Below are 27,246 nucleotides of genomic sequence, written 5' to 3'. Positions count from 1 at the left end.
TGTTGTTCTCTAATACTTTTCACAAGACTCTTTTCTTCTTACAAAATGTGAAACATCATTTAAAATTATTTTGGACCTCTCTTTGGTCTTTCTTTGCAACATGATGAGTTTGCGTTGTTGTGAATTGTTGTGTGAGTTCATGTTGCTTGATTGATTTTTTGAAGGTGGTGCATTTGGAACAAATCTATTTGAAGATTCTTGAGATGATTGGTTTGTTTTTTTGTTTGATGCATTTTCGTTGTGTGATGTCTTTCCTTCATTCCAGGTCTCGGCCAATTCATACAAATCATCCCATTCTTTGAGGATGAATTCATTGTCTTCACATGCATTGGCCAACCATTTTATCAGCACCACAAACAATAAACATCTCTCTCCCAAATCTTCCAAATCGAAACACTGACAATACTCCCATTCTAAGACCATGTTAAACTGTTTCTTAATACAAAAGACATATGCATGTTTGCGATCAGCCAAAAGTCCCATTCCTGTTTTCAAATTGTGTTCCTTCATGAGTACTATGGGAAGAATACACACTTTTCTGATGTCTGGCAAAAATTCAGTCACATTCTCAAGCTTGTATTCCATACAAATTGCCTTCTCTTCAACACAAACATCTGGTTGACAATACTGGGAATCCATTCTTGAAATTCCTGCACTTGGTGTCACTTTACAATTTTTCTTTACATTCAGTCCGAAATCGACAAGCATTCCTGTTATCCATTGCAAATGAATCACTTCCAAGTGGTTTTCTGAAGAAATCCATGTGTTTCTTCTCTCCCAGCTATATCTAAATTCATTTATACATCTCAAATTGGTGTCAATATTCACTCTATTCTCAACACAATGCTTCAAATATGAGACAAGAATCGTTGCATTATTGTGAATGTATTCTCTTAGATAGTTGGTAATTCGGAAAGGAATCTTCTCCTTGTCCTTCAGAGACTCTGAGATCTTTGCATAAAATGGTTTTAAATCTTCTGCCTTATCAAAGACAAATTTGTCATGAGAGAACTTTTTAAATCTGCTCAAAAAACATTCATCAAGAAACGTATATACATCACTCTCATCGCTTTTCGATCGTGTTGGAAGGAAGGATGATCTTGAATTATTAAAATCTTTTTTAAATGCCATTTGCCTGTGAGATGATAATCCCGTTGATACATTAAATCCAAGTAATTCTAAAACTCTTTCAGTGTATTCCTTCATTTGAAAAGCTCGCAACTGCCATTGTGCATAGTCAAAGCGTTCCTCACAACAAGTTTCGCCGGATAAAACCCTCATATATGCGTTCAATAAATTTACCTTAATCTCTTCCTTGGACATTTTCATTTCCAATTGAGAAGGCTTTTCACGAACATGATCGGCTAGATGGTTCACCCATGCCATCAGTGGGCTGTTAGAATCAATGAATTCTGAAAATAATGGAAAGTAAGTATTAGAGTCTTCTACCCTAACGCACGTACAAGGGATTCTACTCTCTGGAGCATTCTCTGCTTGGCTTGTTTCAGAGTTGGAATGATCATTTTCAATAACATTAGGATGGAGACTAGTAGCATCATGATTCAAGTCCTCATTACACCCGTCATGGGGATGATGCACTTTAGGTGTGATTTCCAATTCATTCAACTGTTGTATGATGGTACCTGCTTTTAATTCATCTTGTTTCTCCGATTCACTCGAGTGAATGTTCCAATCCTTCTTAAAATCTCCTGAATCAACCTCAATAACGCAACTACTACTGGTATCAGTACTAGAATGATTTAAAATCTCTTTGCTCTCGGAGAGTTCAGAACTTGCATCGCCCTCTGTGGACATGGTGTTCTTATTAGAAATGAGGAATTATTATTATTAATAATTTTTTTTAAGGATCGTCGTTCCTTAATTAATAAGCGCGGTGTAACCATCCACCCATTGACTAGTTGTATGAATGAAATATAAGAAGTTATGAGCTCATGTTATTCGAATGATGTATTTGGAACAGATCTTTTGATTACAATGATCAATAATAGCCACAAAACTTTTCTTGAAATTCGCCAAAGCTTTTTGGAAATTGTGAAATTGCTACGTTGGAGCAGATCGAATATCGTGTTAACAAATCCAAACAAACTTCATAGCCATCCCTGACAGTATTGAATAAATTATTTCTATTTTCCTTCAATTGCTCAAAAAGAAGGGCTTGAACGTTCTTTGCTCGTTTCAGTGGTACCTTCTTGAAGACCTTGTGCTTTAGAATTCCTCCAAAATTCGAAATAATGACATTGCTATATTTACACGAAGTTTCAGTCACTCTTTCTACACACATCATATTAATGACGATGCCTTGCACATCCTTTTCCGAAAATGTATAATTCTCATTGAACAAAATGGGCTTACTAATGGAATAGTATCGCTCTGAAGTAGGATCATACATGATCGATAACGCTTGATAACAACATCTCTGGTTGGACAACACAATGGGTAAATCAATGGCCAACTTGGTGACATTACCTGGGAGAATACCCTCCATATGTCGATGTGGAATTGTTTTCAGACAAAATAACGTAGCGTCGACATTTAACGTTTCATCCAATACAGATTGAACTAGTTTTGAATGCATGGCTGAAAGTACTTCCTCGGCGCTGAATGGAAGATTGGCTGTTTCTTTAAAGCAGCCAAATTTGATTCCTAATGCTTCTTGATCCACATAATATTTACCCTTGCTATAGTAGATTGAGAAAGGAGAGTCTGTAGTTGTTGGTTTTAGAGTTTGCCAATTTCTTCCGTGATATGAAAAGATCACTTGCTTTAGAAAATTAAAATCTTCAACATTGACATAATCTCTAACAAATTCCTTTTTGGTAAATTTCGTGTAACATTGCCCGCTATGACAATTATTAGAACTCCACACAGAATTCGAATAATCCAATACTTGAGCGACAATGTCTTTGTGAGCAGGATTTGAAAGGAAGGAGAGCCAGGTATCAGATTTTTCAAATCTAAACAATACATCTGTTTTGAGTTGACGTAAAATGATAATTCGCAACTCATCAAAGATCGTTTCAAAGAGAGAGCATGTATGCTCATTTTCACAATTCTTGAGAGACTTGAGGGATGTTTGGATGGATGATCGTACGGAAGCATCAACGTTAATTTCTCGAGTGGATTGAGGTGAGAGGAATTCATTAAATATTGCTTCAGCTTTTTGTTTTAGACTTTCTCTACCTTCTTTTGAAATATCCTCTATGTGAATTTGATCTCTCTCGCTTCCTCCCAATGTAAATAGCCCTGACAGGGATTGAGAATATGAATCGAGGCCCATATCTGAGTTCAACTTTTGTTGTAATGCCTCCAATAAATTATTATTGTTGAACAACAGCGCAACTGACTGTCGTTTTGATTTAAATGTTTTGGAATTCGACGAAGAAAGTGATACTCTCTTTTTTTTTGTATCTTGTTTTCGTTTGTCACCATTTGACGAAGCCATTCCAGAAACCATTAAATCGTCGACGGATATCGAACTATTGTTCAAATTCAATGTAATTCTCAAGTCATCTATTTTTTTCTTGTGAGCCTCACTTTTAAATGTATCAATTGCAACGTAATACAATCGAATCGATTCCAAACAATCAAATAATTCCAACACTCTAATTTTTTCACAATAGTCTTTGAAAAGAGTTTTTGTTGTTGGATGCAGTAAGAGATGAATCAAGTGAATAGATCTTCCCGCAATACCACATGTGAAATCATAAATATTGTCATCTTCAAAGATCATTGATGAATTGAGAGATGAGAAGGAACTTCTGTTCGTTTTGTGTTGCGATGATTGATTGCTAACACTGTCTTCATCATCTCCGGGGGTATGGGAAAGAAATACGAAGGAAATTGCAAAAACACCAGAAAATTTTAGACAATTCATAACTTTCCCATGCTTTCCGAATGCTTCAGCCTCTTTCTCGGTATTTCCAATCAGTTTTGCAAAATTCCGAAAATTTGAACGGAAATTCATAAAACGTGAAGAAGCAAACGGAATCCTCAGTCAAAAACAGATAAAAAAACAGCAGCACACCATGGAGAAAAATTGTCCTATTTGCAACACCAACATTGATGCATTAACGTTCAATCGTCACATTCCCAAATGCTATCATCAGTCATGTGTTGCCAATGAAGAGATTCCACTGTGCACATGTTTGACATGAAAAGGAACAAAGACACATGATGGTGATTTTCTCCACAAAATACAAAATTCAACCACTCCCCATAAAAGAAGGTCTGTAACGGCTCCAGCAACATTGGGATCAATGTCTCAAATACAATCCTTAGGGACTTTCAGTGAAGATGTCTCTCCAAAGCTTCATCCTGATAAACTTAGCGGTAAAGAATGTATTTGTTGCACCATCTGTACGGCTGCCAAAGGATTCCCCAAAATTTACGTCGGAAAATATCGAACACTAATACTATGCAAGAAATCTCATGCTCTGGACAACACTGAGAATAAAAGATTGGCTGAAATGATTGACAAAATCAATGATGAGGTCATTTCAACCAATGATTCAAAGCAATCAATTCTTGATGGAGAATCTGATGAAGAGAATGCTATTGAAGACGTTATGTGTAGTGGTTGTAAAAATGTTGACTCTTCTTCAAAGTGTGGCGCTGTTTGTAAGGGAACCCTTTACATTAAGGAAAAAAAAGGTCAAACCGAGTCTAATATTTTTTTCTGTAAAGGTTCTCACTTAATCAAATACTTGGTTCGCCATTATTGCAACCCAAAGCAAAACTGAAGTATTACGCATTGCTCATATGCGATGGGTAGTTGTTGGTGCTTTTTGCAACTTAAATTGGACGAGATATAGTAATAAAGACTTTGAAATGTCTTGCCCATAAAATCCGATGGAATTTAAAAGAATTTAACAGAATCCGAACAAATTTGAAAGAATTTGAAAGAATTTCACAAATACAACAAGACGAAGCATTTTTTTTGATGATTCTTTGAAATTTGATGGAAGAGCAAAGATAGCTTTGGAAAAGAACAGACAAAATTTGCCAAAAATTTCTCATTTCGCCTTCGTATTTCTCGCCCTCGTCTCGGGAGGTGAATAAACTCTAATATTCATTACAGAAGAACTTGTGGGCGATGTTGAACTATTCGCTCGAAATGGATAGTCCCTTGTTAAGGGAAGTGAAACAACGGGAGGAAATTGCCCTGCATTTGGCGATTGTTGATGACTATACATGGATGAATAATGAATATTATGAGGCGAATAATGAAATTGTTGAGAATGATGTTGCTGCTGAGAAGATGGTGGTGGTGGTGTATTTTCCCTAGAAGAAAATAAGGACGATGTAGAAGAGGAATGATTCGCCAGTCTCTTCAAGCTTCTTCTCTTATCTACATTTTTTTCGTGATGGAGGGAATGACCGTTTCCTATGGGGTCCATCATATTCGTTGCTGCTGTAGATGATGAAGAACCGTTGAATGAAGTAGTAGTGGTCGATGATGAGGAAAGAATGGAAAGAGATTTGGGTCGAGAACTGGAAGGTGTGCTCGGAGTCCTAGGAGATGAGTGCTGTGGCTGCTGTTGGGTGTGGGCTGCTACTGCTGGAACGGAATGGTTTTGATTGCTGCCATCGGTGTTGTTGGACGACGGTGAAAGGCTACTCGAAGTCGTCACGGAAGAAGAATCATCGTTCAAAAATTCAAAGAAGGAAAGTGAATTTGATGGAGTTGTTGATGATGAGGTTGCTGCAATGAGTGTGTGGCTATGACTACTACTTGTATTACCATGGTCGTTGAGATTTATGACATCCGAGCCCGAGTTGTAGGAAATATTTGGAAAACCGTTCTTTTCTTCTTGATGAAATTCGTTTGTATAATTATTGGTTGAGATGGACATGGTTGGACGATCATGTACAATCATGTTGTTGTTGATGTCGTTGTTGGTATTGTTAGAATGTTGTGTTTGTTGTGGTTCTCGTTGTAGGTCAATGAGTGGTTCGCACGAATGAATGAAAAACTGATGCTGCTCTGAGACAATCTGTTGTTGTTGGAAATTGTTATTATTATCTTGACCAAAATTGTTACTTGTGCATGACGCAAGTGTTGGATTTGGTGGTTCACGAGTGTTTGCAACTGGTTGACAATGATGTGAAGAAGAAGTGGAGGAGGATGTTGTTGCTGTTTTTTGTTGCAAGTGGAGAAGGGAGGCAGTTAGTGTTGATGACGATGACATTTTCTCAATGTTGTGTTGTAGTAACTGCATTCAACACTAGTACTTGCGACGGAGATATATTCTGTTCCTGTATGACAGAATACAACATGAATGGATGACATCTCACCAGTTGAGGTAAGTCTGAACAAGTATGGATTTGTCGAAATTGAATTAGTTCAAACAAATTTCCACAACGTTCTCTTGCTGAGATGCAATAAGAGTCGGCACTGCTTTCCAATAGCCGTTTTGTCCAAGTTTCCAACGAGCGAGTAAAGAGAGCCTGTTTCTTTGCGATATTGTTCAGTGAATAAAATTGGAAAGAAAGAGAACAACGTCTCTTCCAATCATTTTAAGGCCAACGCCATTCCTGTAGTTGAGGAGGATTTGTATCATTGCAGCTCTCAACAATTTTCCAAAGATTACACTCTCAATAAAACAGCGAGCTTTTGTTAATTTTCAGAGAAACATTTTTGCTCTGTTCTTCTCAAAAGGAAAGTAAAAAATGAGCCAAATCAACCAACGAGGTATTGGTGATGGAATGATGACCACCACTTCCTCATCATCATCGCCAATATCAAACCCATCATCAGCATCGGCATCATTAAATCCTCCTCCACCAAGTATGATGGGAGTTATTGGTTCCATTACTTTGAATATTGCTGCTTCGGTCGGAACCATTTTTATCAACAAGCACTTGTTTCAAAATTTGGGTTTTGTTGGTTTGGGAACCACACTCACGGTTTTTCACTTTGTATTTTGTTTTGTATTTACTGGGTTAACTGCTGTATTGGGAGTTTTTCAACCAAAGAGATTACCCTTGTTGAAGGTCCTTCCGATTAGTTTGGCCTTTTGTGGATATGTTGTTTTCAATAATATCAGTTTGGCCTATAATAGCGTGTCGTTTTATCAGGTGAGTAGTTGATTCATGAATGATGACGAACCATTGATAACGTGCGTTATCAAATTATTTTTCAACATTTGTGGACACCTTTTTGATGATCTTTTTGGGTTGACCATGTGATTGACCATTACTACTCGTCTTGTTTGATTTCACCATTCATAAAACACCCTTGAAATTGTACAATACATCGTCAACGCTGTCCAATATTTAAATTTTCCGAAAATAATTCAACAGGTCATGAAAATTATGTGTACTCCTTGCATCATTCTCATCGAATACTTCTTCTACCGAAAAACTCCAGACAGAAGAATATTATTTCCTTTGATTCCAGTTTGTGTTGGTACATTTATTACAGTCTTTACAGATTTAGAAATGAATTATTACGGAACGGTCATGGCCGTGTTAGCTGTGTTGACAAACTCAATGTACACAATTTATGGAACTGAAAAGCAAAAAGAGTTGAAGGCCAATTCTCTTCAAATTTTGCTCTATCAATCGATCATGAGTGCTGTAATTTTATCCGTCACCATTCCTTTCTTTGATGACATGGAAGTATTGCCAGAATATGATTTCAGAGATACTAATAATCTTTTCTGGATTATTTTCAGTTGTGTCACTGCATTCTTTGTAAATGTTAGCTTCTTTTTAGTTGCTGGAAAGACCTCACCTTTAAGGTAAGTTTGAAATAACAAAAACGTTGCAGTACCAACAGACAATATATGATCTGTAATATCATACTGAATGTATTATCCCTCAAATGATTGATGTCATTTGTGGATCAATTCTTTTCATGGACCATTCATACACAGTGTCAACGTTGTGGGTTACTTTAAGACCGTACTTGTTTTCATTGGAGGTATCATGCTCTTCACAGACATTGTCTCTGCAAAGAACTTGTTGGGTGTCACCCTTACCTTGGTTGGTGTTGCTTGGTACACTTATGAAAAGTACAAGATCACACAAGAAAGCATTCTCGTATTACCAACCACAAATAAGTAAAAATGTTCCATGATTAAAGCACAACTCATTCAATCAACAAGGTGGTTTCAACGTTACTGTAAAAATCGGAATTAAAGATGGTTCAGTTTCATCAAGTAGATTGTTATTTGAATGGAGCTTTTGTGATCTCCGAGTACTCGTTTCCAACTCATTTCACGAATTTCAAATCAACGAAAATCGGTTCAAAAAAAAATATCAACACATTCACCCGTTTTCACCGCACCCTTGGCCATTACTTTTTCCCTCATCCCATGCTCTACACACCTCAAGCGAATACCTACGCTCCTTCCATGAATGCCAACTATGTCATCACGTATGATACTCTCCTCGAAAAATTTGAAGACATGTATCCTATCGTGTTGGAGAATCGTGTGAGTCCTCAACAATTCTCGGAAACCATTGCCCGTGCGAGTCAAATCATGCGAGAGCATATGTCTCATATTCAGACTCGTCCTCTCCGTACTTTTTTAGCTGTATTTGGAATTATTATGGTTGCTACCATGCTCTTAACTGCTGTTCCCTTGTTGATCTACTTTCTAGCCTATGCCGATAATGGACAATATAATAACGGATGGTGGGTTTGGATCGCCTTCCCCATGCTCTATGTATTTGTCATCATTGGAATTACCATGTGGTCCATTCGGAGAAGACAATTAATAGTCAAGCGCCATGCTCAGTGCAAGGCTGATTTGCATAATTTCCTTCAATCCGAAAACCAAAACAAGTACATGAGAATGGGAGTTCAATTTGTGTTGAATTATAATACGAGTGTGATTATGGGCAATCGATACACGACTGTAATTACTTATAAGCATTTAATCAGCATTCCATCCATTGCTCTCTTTGTGAGCGGTGGAAATGCTGGCATGGTGATGGTTCCAGTGGTGGGACAACCTCAACAACCCATCATGGCATTTGGACAAGCCGGATATCAACAACAAGCCATGCCTTATCAACCACCAACCACTGCAACAACCACAACTCCAATGTATTACACACAACCTACTACACAGAGTGATGAGAAATTGGATCAACCCTTGATGCAACAACAACATTATATGTAAAACGATTGTGTTTTCGGAAAATGTTGAAATGAGGTGAATAAACCATAGAGATTACATTTTAGTTGGAAATGTTGACAAGAATTTTACAAAGTTATCAAGGAGTATGATATAGAAGACATTGATTCGCCTGTCTTGAGTTGCATTTGAACATTCTGATTTTTTTTCATTTATTAAGGATTGATGGTGATTTTAATCTAAGGACTCTTGTAAAGTACACAGTGCATAAAAGCTTAATTGGATTGAATAACAAGAAATGTCAATGTTTGTTTTCGCATTTTATTCATACCCTTAAGAATTTACATCAATTCAGCAGGTTGTCCACAAGCTTTGAGTAACTGTACAAAGTATTCTTTTAGTGATAAGAATGCTCCTTCATTCTTGCAAAATGTGAAACATCATTTAAAATTATTTTGGACCTCTCTTTGGTCTTTCTTTGCAACATGATGAGTTTGCGTTGTTGTGAATTGTTGTGTGAGTTCATGTTGCTTGATTGATTTTTTGAAGATGGTGCATTTGGAATAAATCTATTTGAAGATTCTTGAGATGATTGATTTGTTTCTCTGTTTGATGCATTTTCGTTGTGTGATGTCTTTCCTTCATTCCAGGTCTCGGCCAATTCATTCAAATCATCACATTCTTTGAGGATGAATTCATTGTCGTCACATTCATTGACCAACCATGTTATCAGCACCACAAACAATAAACATCTCTCTCCCAAATCTTCCAAATCGAAACACTGACAATACTCCCATTCTAAGACCTTGTTAAACTTCTTATTTTTCTGAATGAAAAAGACATATGCATGTTTGCGATCAGCCAAAAGTCCCATTCCTGTTTTCAAATTGTGTTCCTTCATGAGTACTATGGGAAGAATACAGACTTTTCTGATGTCTGGCAAAAATTCAATCACATTCTCAAGCTTGTATTCCATACAAATTGCCTTCTCTTCAACACAAACATCTGGTTGACAATACTGGGAATCCATTCTTGAAATTCCTGCACTTGGAGTCACTTTACAATTTTTCTTTACATTCAGTCCGAAATCAACAAGCATTCCTGTTATCCATTGTAAATGAATCACTTCCAAGTGGTTTTCTGAAGAAATCCATGTGTTTCTTCTCTCCCAGCTACTTCTAAAATCGTTTATACATCTCAAATTGGTGTCAATATTCACTCTATTCTCAACACAATGCTTCAAATATGAGACAAGAATCGTTGCATTATTGTGAATGTATTCTCTTAGATAGTTGGTAATTCGGAAAGGAATCTTCTCCTTGTCCTTCAGAGACTCTGAGATCTTTGCATAAAATGGTTTTAAATCTTCTGCCTTATCAAAGACAAATTTGTCATGAGAGAACTTTTTAAATCTGCTCAAAAAACATTCATCAAGAAACGTATATACATCACTCTCGTCGCTTTTAACAGAGCTAACTGAAGCTATGCTTTCTACTGATGTTTGAAGATTCATTTTCATTGGTATTTGAATATAAGAGGCCAACTCCCTTACTAAATTATATCCAAAGGAATCCAAAACCCTTTGGGTGTAACCCAACATTTGACCACCGTATAACTTCCTTTCTTCATCCGTGTAACCATCCACACAAAAAGGTTCGTTGGTGATAAAGCCAGTTAAAATCTGCATCAAGTTTTCCTTAATCTCTTCACCTGAAAACATCCTTTCAAATTGAGAAGCCTGATTATGTGGTTTGCAAGCCGAACGTTCACCCCATGACATGAGATTGCCAAAAGAACCAATGTAATTTGAAAGTATTGGAAAATAGGTGTTGGAGGCTACTTCAAAACACTGACATGGGTTTTTCTCTTCTTCCTCGGACCGACTAGTTTCAGAAGTGGAATGAAAGCTACAATCACTTTCAAACTCATCACTTTGGAAACTTCTCTCATCTTGATCCATATCCTCATCATGCCCGACTTTAGGATCAATTTGGAACGTTATATCTTTCTCTGCATGTGGGATGGGAGACAGTCTCAATTCATCTTCCATGCTGAACGAGATGTCTGTTTTGGAAGCCTCTTCAAACGATACATCCTCCAAACTAATATAAAGCCTCTCCGAGCCGCTGCAACGCTCACTTTGCATTTTGTTCAGTTTCTTAATTGATTTTTTTTTAAGGATTCAAGGCGCCAAAAATAATTGATCTAGCCTTGTCGCCTTCAAAACCCATATCTTGCGGCTTTGCATTGATAAGATTGCCTACTTGTTCTTTCAATGTAGTAAGATTTCAAGTGGAAAGAGTTTTGACTTTGGATCTGGTTTTGTAAACTGCGTGTCGGATTGAAACTTTTGAAGTGTGATTTCTGTTGCGAAAAAATTCATACAAGCTCTCTGCAAGGTTCGTAATTCATCATGATGATCGTGGTGCAATCCGATCCGTGTCCAACGTTACATTCCTTCTTTTGATTTGATTGAATTCATCATCCTACGTTACTTCTTGTCATGATGAATTTCGAATGATGATTCTCTACCTAATTGGATTCATCTATATTTGAAACTGTTACATTTTCGAAAAAATCATTCGTGCTTTGAAATTCATCATCAATGAATTCCAATGATTCATCATCATCGTCCGAACTCAAATCATCATTAGGTAAGTTTTTGTGTGGAAGAGCGTGTTATTATTAATTTGTTTCTATCACCATGGTGCATTTGTCGGGTTGTTCGAAAACACAATAATATTATTCTATTGTTCACATCTCCTCATGATCATGTTTCTTCTTTTTGAATTTGGACCAAATCCCATCACCATGATCCCTTTCTCCATAGAAATGCAAGGAATCAAAAAAGTCTTAACTACTCAAAGTATCAATCCAAACATTCTCAAGACGTCCTATGCCGTCCGTGGTAAGGTCGTGATTCGTGCCAATCAAATTGAGCATGAATTAAAGACCAATCCATCTGCCTTTGCTTTCCAAGATATTGTCTATTGTAATATTGGTAATCCACAACAATTGAAGCAAAAGCCTTTAACTTTCCATCGTAATGTCCTCTCATTGCTGACTGCTTCCCATTGGTTAGAGGATTCATCCAAGAAGGAACTCTTGAGCCAAATGGTGAATCGGGACGTATTAGAACGAGCCGAGAGAATCTTGTCCAACATTGATTCCAAATCGACAGGTGCCTACACTCACTCCCAAGGCTATGAATTTGTTCGTGCCGATGTTGCTGAATTCATTGAGAAGAGAGATGGACTCAAGAAGGGAACCATCCACACCGAGAGAATCTTCCTAACAGATGGAGCCTCTCCTGGTGTTCAATTGTGTTTGAAAACTTTGATCCGAAATGAACACGATGGTATCATGATTCCAATTCCTCAATATCCATTGTATTCGGCTACGATTGATTTGTGTGGAGGTTCTCAAGTTCCTTACTATTTGGAGGAAGAGAGTGGATGGGGATTAACCATGCCAGAATTGGAGAGAGCCTATGAAGCAGCAGTCAAGAAGGGACAACACGTACGAGCTTTGGTAATTATCAACCCTGGAAATCCAACAGGACAAGTCTTGGAAAGGTCACACATGGAACAAGTGATTCAATTTTGTATCAAGAAGGGAGTGGTCTTGTTGGCAGATGAAGTCTATCAAGAAAATAATTATACCAATGGAAAGAAACCATTCTATAGCTTTAACAAGATTGCATATGAAATGGGAGTTGAAAAACAATTGGAAATGATTAGCTTCCACAGTGTTTCTAAGGGGTTCACTGGTGAATGTGGACGAAGAGGTGGCTACTTCCAATTGGGTGAAGCTGTTGATGCTGCTGTTAAGGAAGAACTTTACAAGATTAGTAGCGTGAATTTGTGTCCAAATGCTGATGGACAAATTATGGTTGATTTAATGGTCCGTCCACCTGCTCCAGGAGAAGCTTCCTACGATGAATATGTCAAGGAAAGAGATGCCATCTTGAATAGCTTGAAACGAAGAGCTGAAAAGTTGGTCAAGATGTTGAACAGTTTGGAAGGCGTCAGTTGTCAACCAGTGGAAGGTGCCATGTATGCATTCCCACAAATTACCTTGCCAGAGAAGGCCATCCACAAGGCTAAGGAGTTGGGTATGGCTCCTGACTTGATGTATGTTTTGGAATTGCTCGAGCAAACTGGTATTTGCGTTGTTCCTGGATCAGGTTTCCAACAAAAACCAGGTACTCATCACTTTAGAACTACCATTCTTCCAAGTGAGGAACAAATTGAGGGAGTTGTTGACAGAATGGCTAATTTCCACGCCAAATTTATGAAGCAATACAAGTAAATGAGCTAATTGTATTATTTAATATTATTTTTATTCGAATTGGTGCGTGCATTTATCAAGCGTGCTTCTCTCAAATGACTGTTAAAACATCAAGGCTAAAATATCACTCAAGAAGAGGCAATGAATGATTAAAACATAATCAAAAATGAGTGTTATTTGAACAAACGGTTCAGTTGTGTTCCAAATGCAATAAATAGAACTTGTTTCTGGTTGAGAAATGACAATGATCCTCTCTCCTAATGTTTCATCTTTTTGGTCTCATCGAAGGAAAATGATTGTTGAACGAAGGCCCATAGTTTTCGTTTCTTACTCTCAAATGAGATGGTAATATCTTGGAATGGATCAAAAGGTTGTAACAAATCACACAGTACGTATCTCTTGGCAGGTGTCACTTCACTCTTCTTGTAGAAATACACAAAAGTTCCTCCACAAGCCACTCTATCATGATGTACCTCAGTTTGAGACCTCAACTTGGTGAAAACTTCAAGCATTGGATTTTCATTCGTTTTATCTTTTCCAGCAAGAGCTGGGAAAATCCATGCCTTTTCACCAAGGGCATAGAATGAATCTGCCGTTCGAGCAATAGTGTATCCCAAACCACATTGAAAATCAAGAACTGGATCAGGAATGGTTTCTACTCTCTTGAACATGAATTGTGGAATACTTTCTGCATTAAATTCTACATCCACATCCTCAACCATATATAATTCTCCATTTTCACATAATACAATTGTCCTAAAAGTATCGAATCCAATTTTTTTGATATGTGTTGGAAAACCAATAGTTTTTTGATATTTAGGCCCTATGGTACTTCCACAAATTAATACTTCATGTGTTGTTAATGTCACGATCGAAAAAGAAGGTCTAAATGCTATAAGTTTGACATTTGGAACTGGATCTGATATATAGGTGAATAGATTTCTATTAATACAATCACCACATCCTAATTCTCCTCCAATATTGACTCCTAGAGTGTGTGAGAAATGTACATTGCATTTTTTAAAGGAATATGTTTGTTGTTATGTCATCACATAAATGTGATGGAAAAATGATGGAACAAGAATGTTTGAAAAAGGAAAACACTTCATGGCTCACTTACCTGTAACAAAAAGACGTCCTTTCTTTGAAATGATTGCAGAATAATGTCCTTGACACACAATATGATCAACAGCGTCATCAAAAAATATTAAGCGAACTCTTTGAAAGGTATTTCGATTAATAAAGTCGCCTAGTCCTAGGGCTCCTGCAGCATTAGCACCACATGCAAACACTTTGCCTTCTGTTGTTAAAATCATGGAGTGGTGATAGCCACATGAAATTTGTTGGATGGACATTTTACAATCCCATTGAGCCTTTTTTAAATGAGTAATGTGACGTTTGGCAGGAGTTCCCACGGCACTGTATGTTCACAAATTAACCCATTATTCAATAGAAGCCAAGAAATGAATGATCATGAAGTATTCATGATTCCTGATCATTAACCATTGAAACGATAAACTACTACTTACCATTGGCCATAAGTATTGTCACCACTTGCATATAGCTCATTGTTCACAGTGGCAATTAATACAAAACCATGTCCACATGCAACATGTTTTATACTGTCTCTACATAATTTCTGAACGAGAAGTGATTTTCGTGACTTGTCTCCACACGAAAGTTGTCCAAAAAAGTTATTTCCACAGCAGCTATAGACACGGTCTAACGATTCAATTTCATCCCAATCCATGCTGTCGGAAAGAGAGACGGGCGATGTTGGTGAAGTCAATAACAAGTTTTTAACTTTTTCGATGAGCATTCTGTGAGATTTTCTCCTTGGTGATTTTTGCGTGTGTGGATTTGTGGAAGTTGATGAGAAGGGGTTTGCAATAGTGGTTGTTGTTGTTGTTGTTGTGAGAGAATCGGTGAATGTTGATGTCAATGACGAGAATGAAGAAGAAGAAGAAGAGGTAGTACTATGTTTGTCGTCTGCATCGCTGTCACTACTATCAGAGGTTAAATCCATATCCTGATTGTTGGGATCTAAAGTTTGAGACAGAGAATTGTGTGACTTTTGGAGTGCAACCTGATGCTGACGACGATGTTGATGGCCAACTCCAAACACATTGGCTGATTTTGCCTTGTTCACACCATTTATCAGACTAAGCACTAACGAGTTCACAACTTGGTTCGATGCAATAGGATTCGGTATTGGACCATTATTTGTTAGAGATGATGAAGATTTCGTTGATGTGGCTGATTCCGGAGTGTGAGGAGGAGAGGTTGTTTGACTATTCTCGTCAACTGAATTTCCGGGAATTAAATTCGTTAAATGAATATTACGATTGATGTTTGTGCTTGTTGATGATGTTATCGCGGCCTCTTCGGAATATTCTTGTGTGTGCGTTAAATTAATTTTCTTCTTCTTTTCGGGTGGTTGATAACCATCATCACTGCTACTATTATGATTTGTAAACGGATGGCTCATGTTGTTGAGTTGAGGCTCTTCTCTTATGGATCTGAATGATTGATAATATAATTATTATAACCAGAATGTTTTGAAAAATTCAATAGGATCCGATGGTCCAAGGATGGGTGAAAATATTTAGGCTGGTTCTTGTTTCTTTGAAAATGAGCAGTTAATATGTAATGGAGGACCAGAAGAAGAAGGAATTTTTTTGTTTGTTCATGAAAGCTTTCAACCAAGATTGGAGTTACCTTTTATATTCAAGAACCGCCGAATGCCCCAAATAAATGTAAGCGAAGGGATCAGAGTCAATGGTTTATCTTGTTGCACTCGATATTATTATTATTAGATCAAGACATAGTACCATAGATTCGGACGAGGAGCGAAAACGAAAGGGTCGATGAATTTGAAAGAATTTTTATGAACGAGCCACTTGTGAAAAGTTTGACTTTACAAAAATAGATTTTTCAACATGGACAGTACTCCCTTAATTGAAATGAGAACCACCCACTAATGTTACTGTAAAACCTCATTGATGAAAGGAATCGTTATTTTCATGGATCAATCATTTCTGATTTTGCTTGTAGTTGGAATGTTAACCATGCGCAGAAACACAATTTTTGCGCAGCACTTTAACAAAGCACCAAAAAGTGCGACACGTTTTGGATTTGAATATGCGGCCGAATGTTCTTTCATCATTCATTGAAAAAAAACAAGAAGAAAACCAATCCGAGGTCACTATTCCACAACCGTTGATTCCTCTCTCCATCTTCTCATCTTCTCAATTTTAAAAAAAACAATTATTTGAAAGGTTCAAAAATTGGTTAAAATTTACAAAAAAATGGCTTCATCGTTACCCACTTCACCTTCCGAGTTGTCATCATTTCCTTCCGAGGGTGAAGGAACACGACAACCTTCTCAACAAGTTGTTTGGTATTTTGCCTACGGAGCGAATATGAGCTCAAAAGTTTTGATCGGAAGACGAAAAGTTAAACCCATGGAATCGTATCCATGTCATGTCGAGGGTTATGATTTAGTGTTTAATATGAAGGGATTGCCTTATTTTGAACCTGCATTTGCGAGTATTGAAAAGAGACAAGGATGGAGAATGCATGGTGTTGTGCATAAAATTACGAGAGCGCAAATGGATCATATTCGAAGAACAGAAGGTGGAAATGGACATGATATGGATGTAAGTGTTTGCGTGTTTATTAATGAATTGAGTTTGTGTGTGACTCTTGACAAACGAAACAATTCACTCATTCTAAATGGTTTTATTTCGAACCAATCATAATTTGTTCCACCAATATTCATGACATTTGGACCTACTTGTTGTGACAACCTGTGTGTCCCATTGTTTGGATATTACCTTGATCACATTTCAGGATTTCGGATATCGTGAAATTATTGTACAAGCTACAATTTATCAACCTTGGTTTGAGTATCAAGATTCCAATACTGTCACCTCTCACGGAAATCCAACCATGTATTTCCAAACTGTGAAAGCCATTGCACTTCAAGGACCACCTGACATTAATGATGCAAATCCTTCTGCTCGTTATTTGAAAATTTTAAGAGATGGAGCAAAAGAATATGGCGTAGCCAAAGAATGGCAAGACCACCTCAATCATACGCTCCAAGAATACAAGTCTGCTGGTACTGTGAAGACTGTTGGAAAATTCTCATTTGTGCTCGTGATACTTCCTCTATTTATCATTCCAATAATTATGATGATTTTATCACATGTATTCAAAGTACAATCACCCTATTTTGTCACACGATTGTTCAAGCATCTCGGTTCAGTGGTTTGGTGGGTACATGACACAATTTGGAGTAAATTATTTGGAAGTGGAAAAAACAATAAGGAAAAATAGACACTTGTTGTGACTTAACAATTTCGTTAACAATAGAAATTGGTTCAATACAATAATAATATGCAATACATTCAAACTACTAGTATTTTGAAATATCTTGAGACATGTTGTTGTCACAGTACCATTTTCTCTTCTTTTGTACCAATCTCCATGAATGGAGTTTTCATGAAGGCCGAGAAGACCATAAATTAAAAAATAATGAACAACGAAAACACGGCATCGTCTTCTCCGAGAAGGATATCCCTAGACGAAACAGTTTCTGTCGGTACTCTACCAGGTTCCAATCATTCCAACAAGACAGCAATGAAAGGAGTAACGATGGATATTGAACTGAAATCCACCAAAACCAATAACACGGCAAGCAGTCCGAGACAACAACAAATTCATAAATCCTCTCCGAAACAGCAACAGCAACAACCATCCAACCATCATCATCCAAGACCAAGATCGTCCTCTCTCCACCATCACCATCATCATTATGCTCAATCTCATGCTCATCGGAACAACCATCATCCAAAAACGAATATATATTCATCAACCCGAAGCACTTCAAGAAGCTCTTCTCCTACAAAGGGGCTGGCATCCGTAACGACAGCAGGTGTTGTAAATGTCTCTCCTTCTTCTTCTTCAACTTCCATGATGAATAGTAATAATGATTCACCTCGGATTATACAATCGCTCTATCTTCATCAGTTGCACCATAATGATGTCGGAGCGAGTATTGTCATTGGAAATTCTAATCCAGGAGGAGAGGAAGAAGAGGAAACTATCATGATGGAAGATGTCGAAAGACAACATCAAGCAGGAATTAGAGAAGAAGACTCTCGAATTCATCAAAATGTTCCAACTCATCATCATTATGGGAATAGACATTTGCATCGTCACCACTCTCGGCACCATCATGCCCACAAACACCGAAAACATTATTTACATCCACGACACCACGGTAAACGAGCGGTGGAGAATGAACACGAAAATGAGGAAGAGGATGACACTGGCGACCATACAACAGACTCACAAGATAATATTTCAGAAGTGAGCTCATTAGCTTTGTCTGTCATGTCCAATACTGATTATGCAGAGAGTAGGAATTTTCGATTTATTGACGATGGTTCTAATGGATTGGAAAATGACAAGCGACAGCATTTTGGATCTGTTGTCAGTTTTTTATTTGCTGCTATTGGATCAAGGTAATTATTATATTTCCTGGAACGAACTTTCAACAATTATTTCAAACATTCTACAAATATTATCATAATTAATTGTGAAATATCAATATTTTCCAAATTTTAGTGTTGGCTTAGGAGATTTGGTTCGATTTCCTTATCTTGTTTATACATTCGGAGGAGGATTTTTAATACCCTATTGTATTTGCCTTGTGGTTTTGGGAGTTCCCTTAACTTTACTTGAATTTTCTTTGGGAACCATGGCACGTAGATCCTCGATTTTGTCCGTCTCCAAATGGAACAGAAGAGCATGTGGTGTGGGTAAGTGGAGTGATTAGGTTTACTAATCAAACTAATTCCAAAACGTAATTATGAATTTCCTCTACTTAGGACTTGCAATGTCCATATTCGGAAGCCTTCTCATTCTAAGTTATTATAACGTTATTCTCAGTTGGGTTTGCGTTTATTTTGTAAACTTGTTTCAAGCAAGGTTTGTAGCAACACAATTTTAAAGGTTTTGAGACATGACAATTTTTCACACATACACAACAGTCTGCCCTGGGTGGGAGCAGCAGAAGAGTTTTTCAATTCCAAAGTGTTACTCAAGTCAGCAGGGCCGACCACCCTCATTAGCAACTATTCTTCAAATTTCTTCAATGTCAATTTCATTTCCATTCCAATATTACTGAGCTTGATAGTTATTTCTTTCATCAACTTTTTTGCATTGTTTAAGGGAGTGAACAGTATCAAATTTGTGGTTTACATTACTGTACCACTACCCATTTGTTTACTGTTTATTTACCTAATGAGAACATTACTTTTTGAGGTTGGAAGCAGTACCGGTCTCTATTATTTTTTCAAACCTGATTTTAATGTGTTGCTTAAAACAGAAATTTGGCTTGCAGCTGTTGGTCAAGTGTTTTTCAGCATAGGAGTTGGTAATGGAACCAATCTTACTTTGTCATCCTATCTTAGTAGAAAATCAAATATTATCATGGCATCCATAGTTGTGGTTGTTGCTAATTGTTTGATTGCTTTCATTAGTGGGTTCACAATTTTCAGTATTTTGGGAGTAATGGCCCACGAAAAATTTGGTGCAAATGGTGAGTATCATCAACTCATGACTTGTTTCACAATTTACACAACATATTTCATCTTGTTTATGCGTTACTTTTCGCTTGACGCTCATCACATACCATAGCAAGTGCTGACTTTGACAAGCTATTTACCAACGATGTGTTATCAGGTCTTGGACTTGCGTTTATTGTGTATTTCCAAGCAGTAAGCTATTTACCTGTTCCACACTTTTCTGCCCTCCTCTTAATTATCACCATCTTTTCAGTTGGTATTGATAGCGCCTTCTCATGTGTGGAAACAGTAGTTAGTGCAATAATGGATTATTTCTCGATCAAATGGAATTTGAAAATTCATCGCTGGAAATACGTTCGAAAAGTGTACATGGAAAATTTCCAATCTGCTGAAGCTGCTGTTGAGCCTTCTCAAAAGGAACAACACAATATGGGAAGTGAAATTATTTCACAATCACCAACCGAACATCTTACTGCGGAACTTACTTTTGATGCTGCCGACAATCATGATCTTTTACACGAGGAAAATATTCCTGAAATGCCCTTTTCATACAAGCTTTTGACCAATAGGAATGTGGTAGTATTTCTTGTGTGCTTGCTAGGATTCATTCTTGGAATACCATTCACGTTAAGCAACGGATATTATTTAATTCGGATTGTGGATCACTACGTTTCTAACTACTGCCTCGTCATGATGGGCATTGCTGAATGTGTTGTTGTGGGCTATTTTGCATACGGATCGAAATATTTTGAAAATGACGCCAGTGATCTCGAAGAAACTGTAGTCATCTCCAAATTACAAGAGATTATATCTGCCATGAATGAGACGCACGACATTTCAGAGAAATGGGAAGAAGAGCTCAATCGAATGATTGACCCCAACGATGAAGAATCATCCTCTGTAATTGTGTCTCAAGTTCTCAACAATCGTAAGTATTTGCTTCAACTCAATACGATGAAATCCAAAATTATTTTACACGTCACAAATTCCAGACTCTCCACTCGGAACCAAGATTATTTCCAAATGCAAAGCCATGGTGTCACACTTTGTGGTGTTTTTCAAATATCTCTTTCAATTTCCTAATTTTTTAAAAGCATTCAACAAATTCAGACAATCCCCCTCTCAATATTGGAAATGTTTCTTTTTCTTCTCCATTGAGAGATTCAAAAATCACATTATTGCTAATAAGAAGAAAATTATTGAGAAATATGCACAAGAAGAGCCAACAGACGAAGAACCTGGATGTCTTAGTGACAACTCGATTGTTTACCGATGTATGGATCAGTTCACTCACCTCTTTTTATGGATTTGGTGTTTTTTAATCAAATACGTGGCACCCATTATGCTCTCTGTTATGCTAATTTCCACCATGATTACAGAGACAGTTTTCAGATTTCCATTTTCTTTCAGCTCAGATTCAAAGTCAAGTAATGACGAAGAAGTCGTTTTCAGTCTTGCTTTGGGATGGTCTTTGGTGATTTCATGCCTTCTCTGTATGATTTGGTTTGCTGTATTTCCTTTTGTAGAAAGAGACTCTGAAGTGTTTGGAAAGAGAAAGGTTATTAGTTGAAGAGTTGAGTTATTCTGATTGAGATTTCACATACATGATTTTTTGAGAAGCTAATACATGCTACTGGTTTTACTGTAGTGATTCGAATTTACTGGTGATGAAATGTGTTAACAATCATCAAGCTAAAGGGGTTTGATAACATTTTGGACAATGAGATGTACATTCTTGTTTTGTAATCCAAAGACCCTTCGAATCATTCAATAGAAATTTTGAAATCTTAAAAGTCTTTCCTCCGTCCATTTCAACCACCTCAAACAATTTTCTAGATGCTCGAAGGATGATCTCTTTTTAAAGAAGTGTCGAGTGCGTGTTATCTTCCAAGCAAAATCCCTGTGCTTCAGAAAATCCAAAATGTTCGTGACAGGTTGACGGGCACTGCAAAGAGACAGCTTTCACCCTTCAACATCACACACAAGTCATCAAAAAAAAAATTTCAAAAACTCGTCGAGTTTTAAACTCGCTTCTCTCAGACGGTAGGTTCAACTAACAGGTTCCTTCTTTGACTAATCCCATGTTCATTCTATGATGTTGTTGTGTTGTTGTTGTCATGTTTTTTTAACTGTGCAACTTGTATGTGAAAACGAAAATTTAAATGGTCAATGATTCGTGCTCCTTCTTGTCATGATGATAACCAATACGATAATATAACCACACACACACATACTCTCTGATTCTTCTTGGTGTTTTGTGTTTTTCATTCGAATCCAACTTTATATATATAGAAAAACAAATCCCAAAGAGATTGGCTAGTTAACCACTCGTCATTCACTCCTCTTGTAATCATAGTACTATTCGATTCATCATCATCAATTTCTGAGAGAGAAGCTCCTCCTCCAATCATTAACACAACATGTCCGTCACCAAGATGGATCTCTCCATTGCGGAGAAGAAAGCCTACGATTTTCTCGTTCGTCAAGAAGAAGCCAAACGTTGGATCGAAGAGCTCGTACAGGAAAACCTTCCTCCAGGAACTGCAAACTTTGGTGAAAACTTGCGAGATGGTATCTTCTTGGCCAAGTTGGGAAAGATCTTTGCTCCAACTGCCATCAAGAAGATTAATACACCCAAGAGTGGAAGTGTGTTGGAATTTATGGCTGTTGATAACATTACGCAATTCTTTGAAGCTTGTAAGAAGGTGAACTTTCCTGATCACTATGTGTTTGGTAAGTGTTTGAATTGTTATTGTTGTGTAGTAGTTGTTGTTATAATTTTGAAATTTGAATCGAATGTCAATGATGTTTGTGTTCTCGTTTTTCAAAACACACATTGTAACCATCTTGCTCCCTACAATGGTTTGTAAACATTGAATAACAAACACCAACCACCAACCACAACAACCACAACAACCTCAACCACAACTCGAATCATATCATAACACCTCTGCAGAGGTCACTGACTTGTGGGAACTCAAGAACATTTACAAAGTCGTTCACTGTCTCCATACTCTCTCTCTTCACTTGTATCGTAACGGTCTTGCCATTCGTATGCAAAACTTACAAAAGGCCAACTTGAAATTCTCTCGTGAAGAAATTGAAAAGACTCAAAAGTTGATTGAAGACATTGCCGATAACGCCATGGCTTTCCCAGTCGATATTGAAGAAGTTGGAGATGAAGGAACTGATTCTTCCATGGATGATGTTTTGGAAGATTTGGCAGATCCTTCCATGTGTGATGCTGAAGGAGATGGTTTGACAAGAGCTACTGCTGGTATTGAAGCTTCATTTACCATTACTGCTCGTGACTCAGATGGTCAAGTATTGACTGAAGGAAATGAGACATTCCGTGTGACTTTGTTTAGTGTGAATTTGGAGTCGTCGTCGAGTGCTGAAAGTGGAAATAGTGATGCAGCTGCTCATGAACGTGTTGTAATTCAAGCTCAAGTGAAGAATAATAATAATGGAACTTACTCGGTCTCTTATACACCAGAGAAAGCTGGTCAATACCGAATGGAATTGGTCTTGTGGGATGAAGAGACTCAAGAAGAAGTCGATCAATTGTCAAAGGTCTCTCCACAAAATGTCACTGTCTTTTCAAATCCAAAATCTGATCCATCCAAGAGTGTTTTAGACGGAGCTGGTATTGGTACTGCTGTTGCTGGTGTCAAGACTGAATTCACCTTGACTTCCTTTGATAAATATGGAAATTTGGGACGTGGAGGTGAAAAGTTTTCTGCAAAACTCACTTCTGGTTCCGAAGTTGTGGCATGTGATGTTGAAGATTTGGGTCAAGGAAAGTATCGTTTCTCCTACACTTGTCCAAAGAGTGGTGACTATTCATTGAATGTGAAATTGGAAGATGTTGACGTTGCTACTAAGAGTGTGGTTGTGAAGGATGCTGGTATTTCTGATCCTTCTCAAACTGAATTCAGTGATATTGACTCTGTTTTGGATAAGAAAGCTGGTGAAGTTTCTAAATTCACAATTCTCGCCAAAGACAAGCACGGAAATGATCGTTCCTCAGGTGGTGAAAAGTTCCAAGTGTTCCTTTTAGATCCACAAACTCAACAAGTTCATCTCCAAGCAGATGTCAGAGATTCTAACGATGGTAAATATCATGTGGAATATACTGCCAACACAAGTGGCAAGTATTTGTTGCAAGTCAAACTTGGTGACGAACAAGTCACTTCCAAGAACGTCGCCATTCATGATTCAGGCGTGACTGATCCTTATCAAACCACATTTAGAGCTGCTGAGAATTATAAACATTTTCCAGCTGGATCTCCACTTCAATTCCATGTTGAAGCAAGAGATCGTTTCGGAAACAAGCGTGAAACTGGTGGTGACACTTTCATTCTCCAATTCACATCCAAGGCCACTATGGAAGCTCTTGCTGGAGATTTGATTAAATTCACTGACAATCAAAATGGTGAATATACATTCGACTATACCATTGAACAATCTGGTGAATACGGAATGGAAGTTTTATTGAAGGAAAGTGTTGATTCCCGTTCTGAGGGTGGTAGTGATTCTACCTCCTTGTTGAAGGCCTTCTTGAGAAAGTACAAGTACACAAACATTCCAGGATTCCCTGCAACTGTTTTCGTAGATGATAGTGGTCGAACTGATCCACAACGAACTCAATTCGCTGGTGATGGTGTTTCCAATGCTGTTCAAGGAAAGGAATCTGAATTTGTCATCAAGACTAGAGACAACTTTAACAACATTCGTCAAAGTGGAGGTGACAAGGTTGAAGTCACAGTTTCCAATGAAGCTAGAAAGATTGATATTGCTGCTACTGTGAAGGATAACCAAGACGGTACTTATACTGTTGTGTATACACCAAAGGCATCAGGAAAGACCAAACTCATTGTCAAGATTAATGACGTTCTCGTTGATTCTGACATTTTGAGAGGTGGTGTGTTCGTTTCTCCTCCAAATATTGAAGATACTTCCATGCTTGACACCATTTTGGATCATGACTTGTTGTCTGCCTTGTTGAATGCTTTCAAGGTTGAAAACGATTCTGATAGCTTGATTGAAAAGATTCAAAAACTCCGTGAAGAACTCATCAAACAAATCAGAGAGAACACTCGTATTGAGGAAAATGTTCGTGACAAGGACAGAAAGATTGCATTGCTCGCTGAAAACAGATACGATGCTGAAACTATTTTGAACCAAAAGGGAGGTATTGTTGGCTTCTTCCAAAGAAGAAAACAACGTGCTGCTGAAGAAAATGCCAATGTTGACTCCAAGGACAAGTTTAACATTAAGGATTATGTCGATTACTACAGCAGCTTGTTCTACTTGCTTCAAACCAATCCAAAGTATTTGGCCAAGTGTTTGTTCTTGGTTCCTGCTCGTGACATGGACCAATTCATGCAAACTGTCACACTTACCTTGTACGGTTATGCCTTCTCTCCTCGTGAAGAATACTTGATTTTGAACTTGTTCAATGAGACACTCTCTCTCGAAATTCAAAACAGTTCCATTGACAACTTCTTGAACAATAACCCAGTATTGATTAAGTTGGTCGTTAACTATTGCCACGAACGTATTCAAGGCAAACAATTCTTACAAAAGGTTCTCTATGACAAGATTTTGGAACCAATCATTGAAGAGAAGGACTTGAACTTGAACCTCAACGCTGTGACAATTTTGAAGGAAAGAATTTCTCAACAAGAAGTTGAAACTGGTGTCAAGAGTGACATCAATATCAAGGACATGACTTATGAAAAGGCCATGCAAGATGAATATGTCAGCAAGTTGGTTCAACAACGTACTAAGAAGATGATTGACATTTGTCAAAGCGTTTTGGACACCCTCAATGACAATATTGCTGAATTGCCATACGGTTTAAGATATGTCTGTAGACAATTGAAGACCATGCTCACCAAGAAGAACCCAGAAGCTCCAGAAGAAGACGTTAACCGTGTCGTTTCCTACTTATTGTTCTTTAGATTCCTTAACGGTCCATTCTGCGGCTGTGACGCTTACAACTTGACCAAGAAGAAGATTTCTGCAAGCATGAGAAACAACTTGGCTTGGATTTCTAAGGTTTTGATGCGTGTCTCTACATTTAAGGAATTTGACAAGACCTTTGATATTCACTTTTGTGTCATGAACGATTGGATTCAACAAGCCATTCCATCCTTTGTTGACAAATTCTTAAAACCAGCCATTACCATTCCAGAACCTGAGGAACAACTTGGTGTTCACCAATTCATTGAACTCACTCAAAAGAAATCCCCAACCATTACCATTACTTTGAACGAAATTGCTCAAACTCACAGTTTGTTGGTCAAATTCATGAACAGAATTGCTCCTGATGAAAAGGATCCATTGCGTGAAGTTTTGGAAAAGATGAAAGACAAGGTTCCAGAACAAGTTGAAGCATCCAAGAATGAAGAAATTAGTTTACCACTCCAAGTTCGAACCAATATTGAGAATTTGGATCTCGAAGTGAAACCTGAACAATTATACGAAATTACCAAAGAGAGTTTCCGTACCTTGTTGCGTATTATCACTCCACAACAATTGGGTGACAATGTTGCTGAGACTATTGAAAAGGCAGACAAGTATGCTGATGATTTGATCAATGCCAAGTCAGCAGATGGAGCTCAACTCAAGAGAAAGGTCGAAGATTTGAGAAAACATTTACCAAAATTGGTAGAAGCTGAAATTCTCTCTAAAGAAAATGGATACAGAAGGTTATTGACCGACATTACCAAAGAAATTCAAAACAGAGGAGAAGTTAGAAAGAAGCAAGCTCGTGAATTAGAACGTCTCTCTGACAGCTTAAAGTCCTTGAAAGAACATCAAACCTTCCTCAAAGAAAAGGACAAGAGTTTGGACGACTACATGCAACAAACTCTTCGTAACTATTATGAAAGCAAGAATAAGAGAAAGCAAAAATCTGGCAAGAAACAAGTCTACAAATTCAGTTACGAACAATTGTATGAAAAGTATAAGGTCATTGCCGAAATGACTGAAGGAGGAGTTTTGAAGAAGAAGATTAAATTCCACATCAGTATGGATGAAGCAAATCCAGGTTTCTTCACAGTCGAAGCGAAATTAGCTGGTGCTGAATTGAAGACAATTAATTTGAGATTGGATGAACTTTTGGATAAGCGAGGAAAGGGTGAACAAGTACTCAAATTGGATGGTGTTTCGTTGAATGTGAATATGACCATCCACATGATGAACAAACTCTTTGTTTCCAAGTAATTTTGACCACTTGATGTTAC

The 27,246-nt window shown here is 37.6% G+C and overlaps 11 protein-coding genes across 11 annotated transcripts; 6 read left to right on the top strand and 5 right to left on the bottom strand.

Moving 5' to 3' along the window:
* Positions 1-9: 9 nt before the first annotated feature.
* On the bottom strand, positions 10-1,815 carry C9374_001838 (uncharacterized protein; the record flags this gene model as incomplete). Its single annotated transcript, XM_044691189.1, has 1 exon — positions 10-1,815. The coding sequence occupies one exon, from the start codon at positions 1,813-1,815 to the stop codon at positions 10-12; it is 1,806 nt and encodes a 601-aa protein (XP_044550795.1).
* Positions 1,816-1,999: 184 nt separating this feature from the next.
* On the bottom strand, positions 2,000-3,751 carry C9374_001837 (uncharacterized protein; the record flags this gene model as incomplete). Its single annotated transcript, XM_044691188.1, has 1 exon — positions 2,000-3,751. One exon carries the CDS (start codon positions 3,749-3,751, stop codon positions 2,000-2,002), a length of 1,752 nt encoding a protein of 583 aa, XP_044550794.1.
* A 1,282-nt stretch (positions 3,752-5,033) lies between these two features.
* C9374_001836 (uncharacterized protein) lies at positions 5,034-6,209 on the bottom strand (the record flags this gene model as incomplete). Its single annotated transcript, XM_044691187.1, has 1 exon — positions 5,034-6,209. One exon carries the CDS (start codon positions 6,207-6,209, stop codon positions 5,034-5,036), a length of 1,176 nt encoding a protein of 391 aa, XP_044550793.1.
* A 481-nt stretch (positions 6,210-6,690) lies between these two features.
* C9374_001835 (uncharacterized protein) lies at positions 6,691-8,088 on the top strand (the record flags this gene model as incomplete). The annotated part of the gene is made up of 3 exons (XM_044691186.1): positions 6,691-7,098; positions 7,324-7,763; positions 7,899-8,088. 3 exons carry the CDS (start codon positions 6,691-6,693, stop codon positions 8,086-8,088), a joined length of 1,038 nt encoding a protein of 345 aa, XP_044550792.1.
* A 251-nt stretch (positions 8,089-8,339) lies between these two features.
* C9374_001834 (uncharacterized protein) lies at positions 8,340-9,152 on the top strand (the record flags this gene model as incomplete). Its single annotated transcript, XM_044691185.1, has 1 exon — positions 8,340-9,152. One exon carries the CDS (start codon positions 8,340-8,342, stop codon positions 9,150-9,152), a length of 813 nt encoding a protein of 270 aa, XP_044550791.1.
* A 352-nt stretch (positions 9,153-9,504) lies between these two features.
* C9374_001833 (uncharacterized protein) lies at positions 9,505-11,253 on the bottom strand (the record flags this gene model as incomplete). Its single annotated transcript, XM_044691184.1, has 1 exon — positions 9,505-11,253. One exon carries the CDS (start codon positions 11,251-11,253, stop codon positions 9,505-9,507), a length of 1,749 nt encoding a protein of 582 aa, XP_044550790.1.
* Positions 11,254-11,712: 459 nt separating this feature from the next.
* C9374_001832 (uncharacterized protein) lies at positions 11,713-13,418 on the top strand (the record flags this gene model as incomplete). The annotated part of the gene is made up of 2 exons (XM_044691183.1): positions 11,713-11,761; positions 11,938-13,418. The coding sequence occupies 2 exons, from the start codon at positions 11,713-11,715 to the stop codon at positions 13,416-13,418; spliced, it is 1,530 nt and encodes a 509-aa protein (XP_044550789.1).
* A 236-nt stretch (positions 13,419-13,654) lies between these two features.
* On the bottom strand, positions 13,655-15,885 carry C9374_001831 (uncharacterized protein; the record flags this gene model as incomplete). Its single annotated transcript, XM_044691182.1, has 3 exons — positions 13,655-14,385; positions 14,518-14,816; positions 14,927-15,885. The coding sequence occupies 3 exons, from the start codon at positions 15,883-15,885 to the stop codon at positions 13,655-13,657; spliced, it is 1,989 nt and encodes a 662-aa protein (XP_044550788.1).
* An 820-nt stretch (positions 15,886-16,705) lies between these two features.
* C9374_001830 (uncharacterized protein) lies at positions 16,706-17,738 on the top strand (the record flags this gene model as incomplete). The annotated part of the gene is made up of 2 exons (XM_044691181.1): positions 16,706-17,056; positions 17,250-17,738. 2 exons carry the CDS (start codon positions 16,706-16,708, stop codon positions 17,736-17,738), a joined length of 840 nt encoding a protein of 279 aa, XP_044550787.1.
* A 198-nt stretch (positions 17,739-17,936) lies between these two features.
* Positions 17,937-22,317, top strand: C9374_001829 (uncharacterized protein; the record flags this gene model as incomplete). Its single annotated transcript, XM_044691179.1, has 8 exons — positions 17,937-18,928; positions 19,032-19,225; positions 19,295-19,394; positions 19,457-20,007; positions 20,106-20,921; positions 20,986-21,551; positions 21,928-22,036; positions 22,286-22,317. 8 exons carry the CDS (start codon positions 17,937-17,939, stop codon positions 22,315-22,317), a joined length of 3,360 nt encoding a protein of 1,119 aa, XP_044550786.1.
* Positions 22,318-22,413: 96 nt separating this feature from the next.
* Positions 22,414-27,226, top strand: C9374_001828 (uncharacterized protein; the record flags this gene model as incomplete). The annotated part of the gene is made up of 2 exons (XM_044691178.1): positions 22,414-22,726; positions 22,950-27,226. The coding sequence occupies 2 exons, from the start codon at positions 22,414-22,416 to the stop codon at positions 27,224-27,226; spliced, it is 4,590 nt and encodes a 1,529-aa protein (XP_044550785.1).
* Positions 27,227-27,246: the final 20 nt, after the last annotated feature.

This window comes from Naegleria lovaniensis (assembly GCF_003324165.1).
Source record: "Naegleria lovaniensis strain ATCC 30569 chromosome Unknown tig013, whole genome shotgun sequence".
NCBI classification, from domain to species: Eukaryota; Heterolobosea; class Eutetramitea; order Acrasida; family Naegleriidae; genus Naegleria; species Naegleria lovaniensis.
This window is presented reverse-complemented; position numbering and strand designations above follow the sequence as displayed.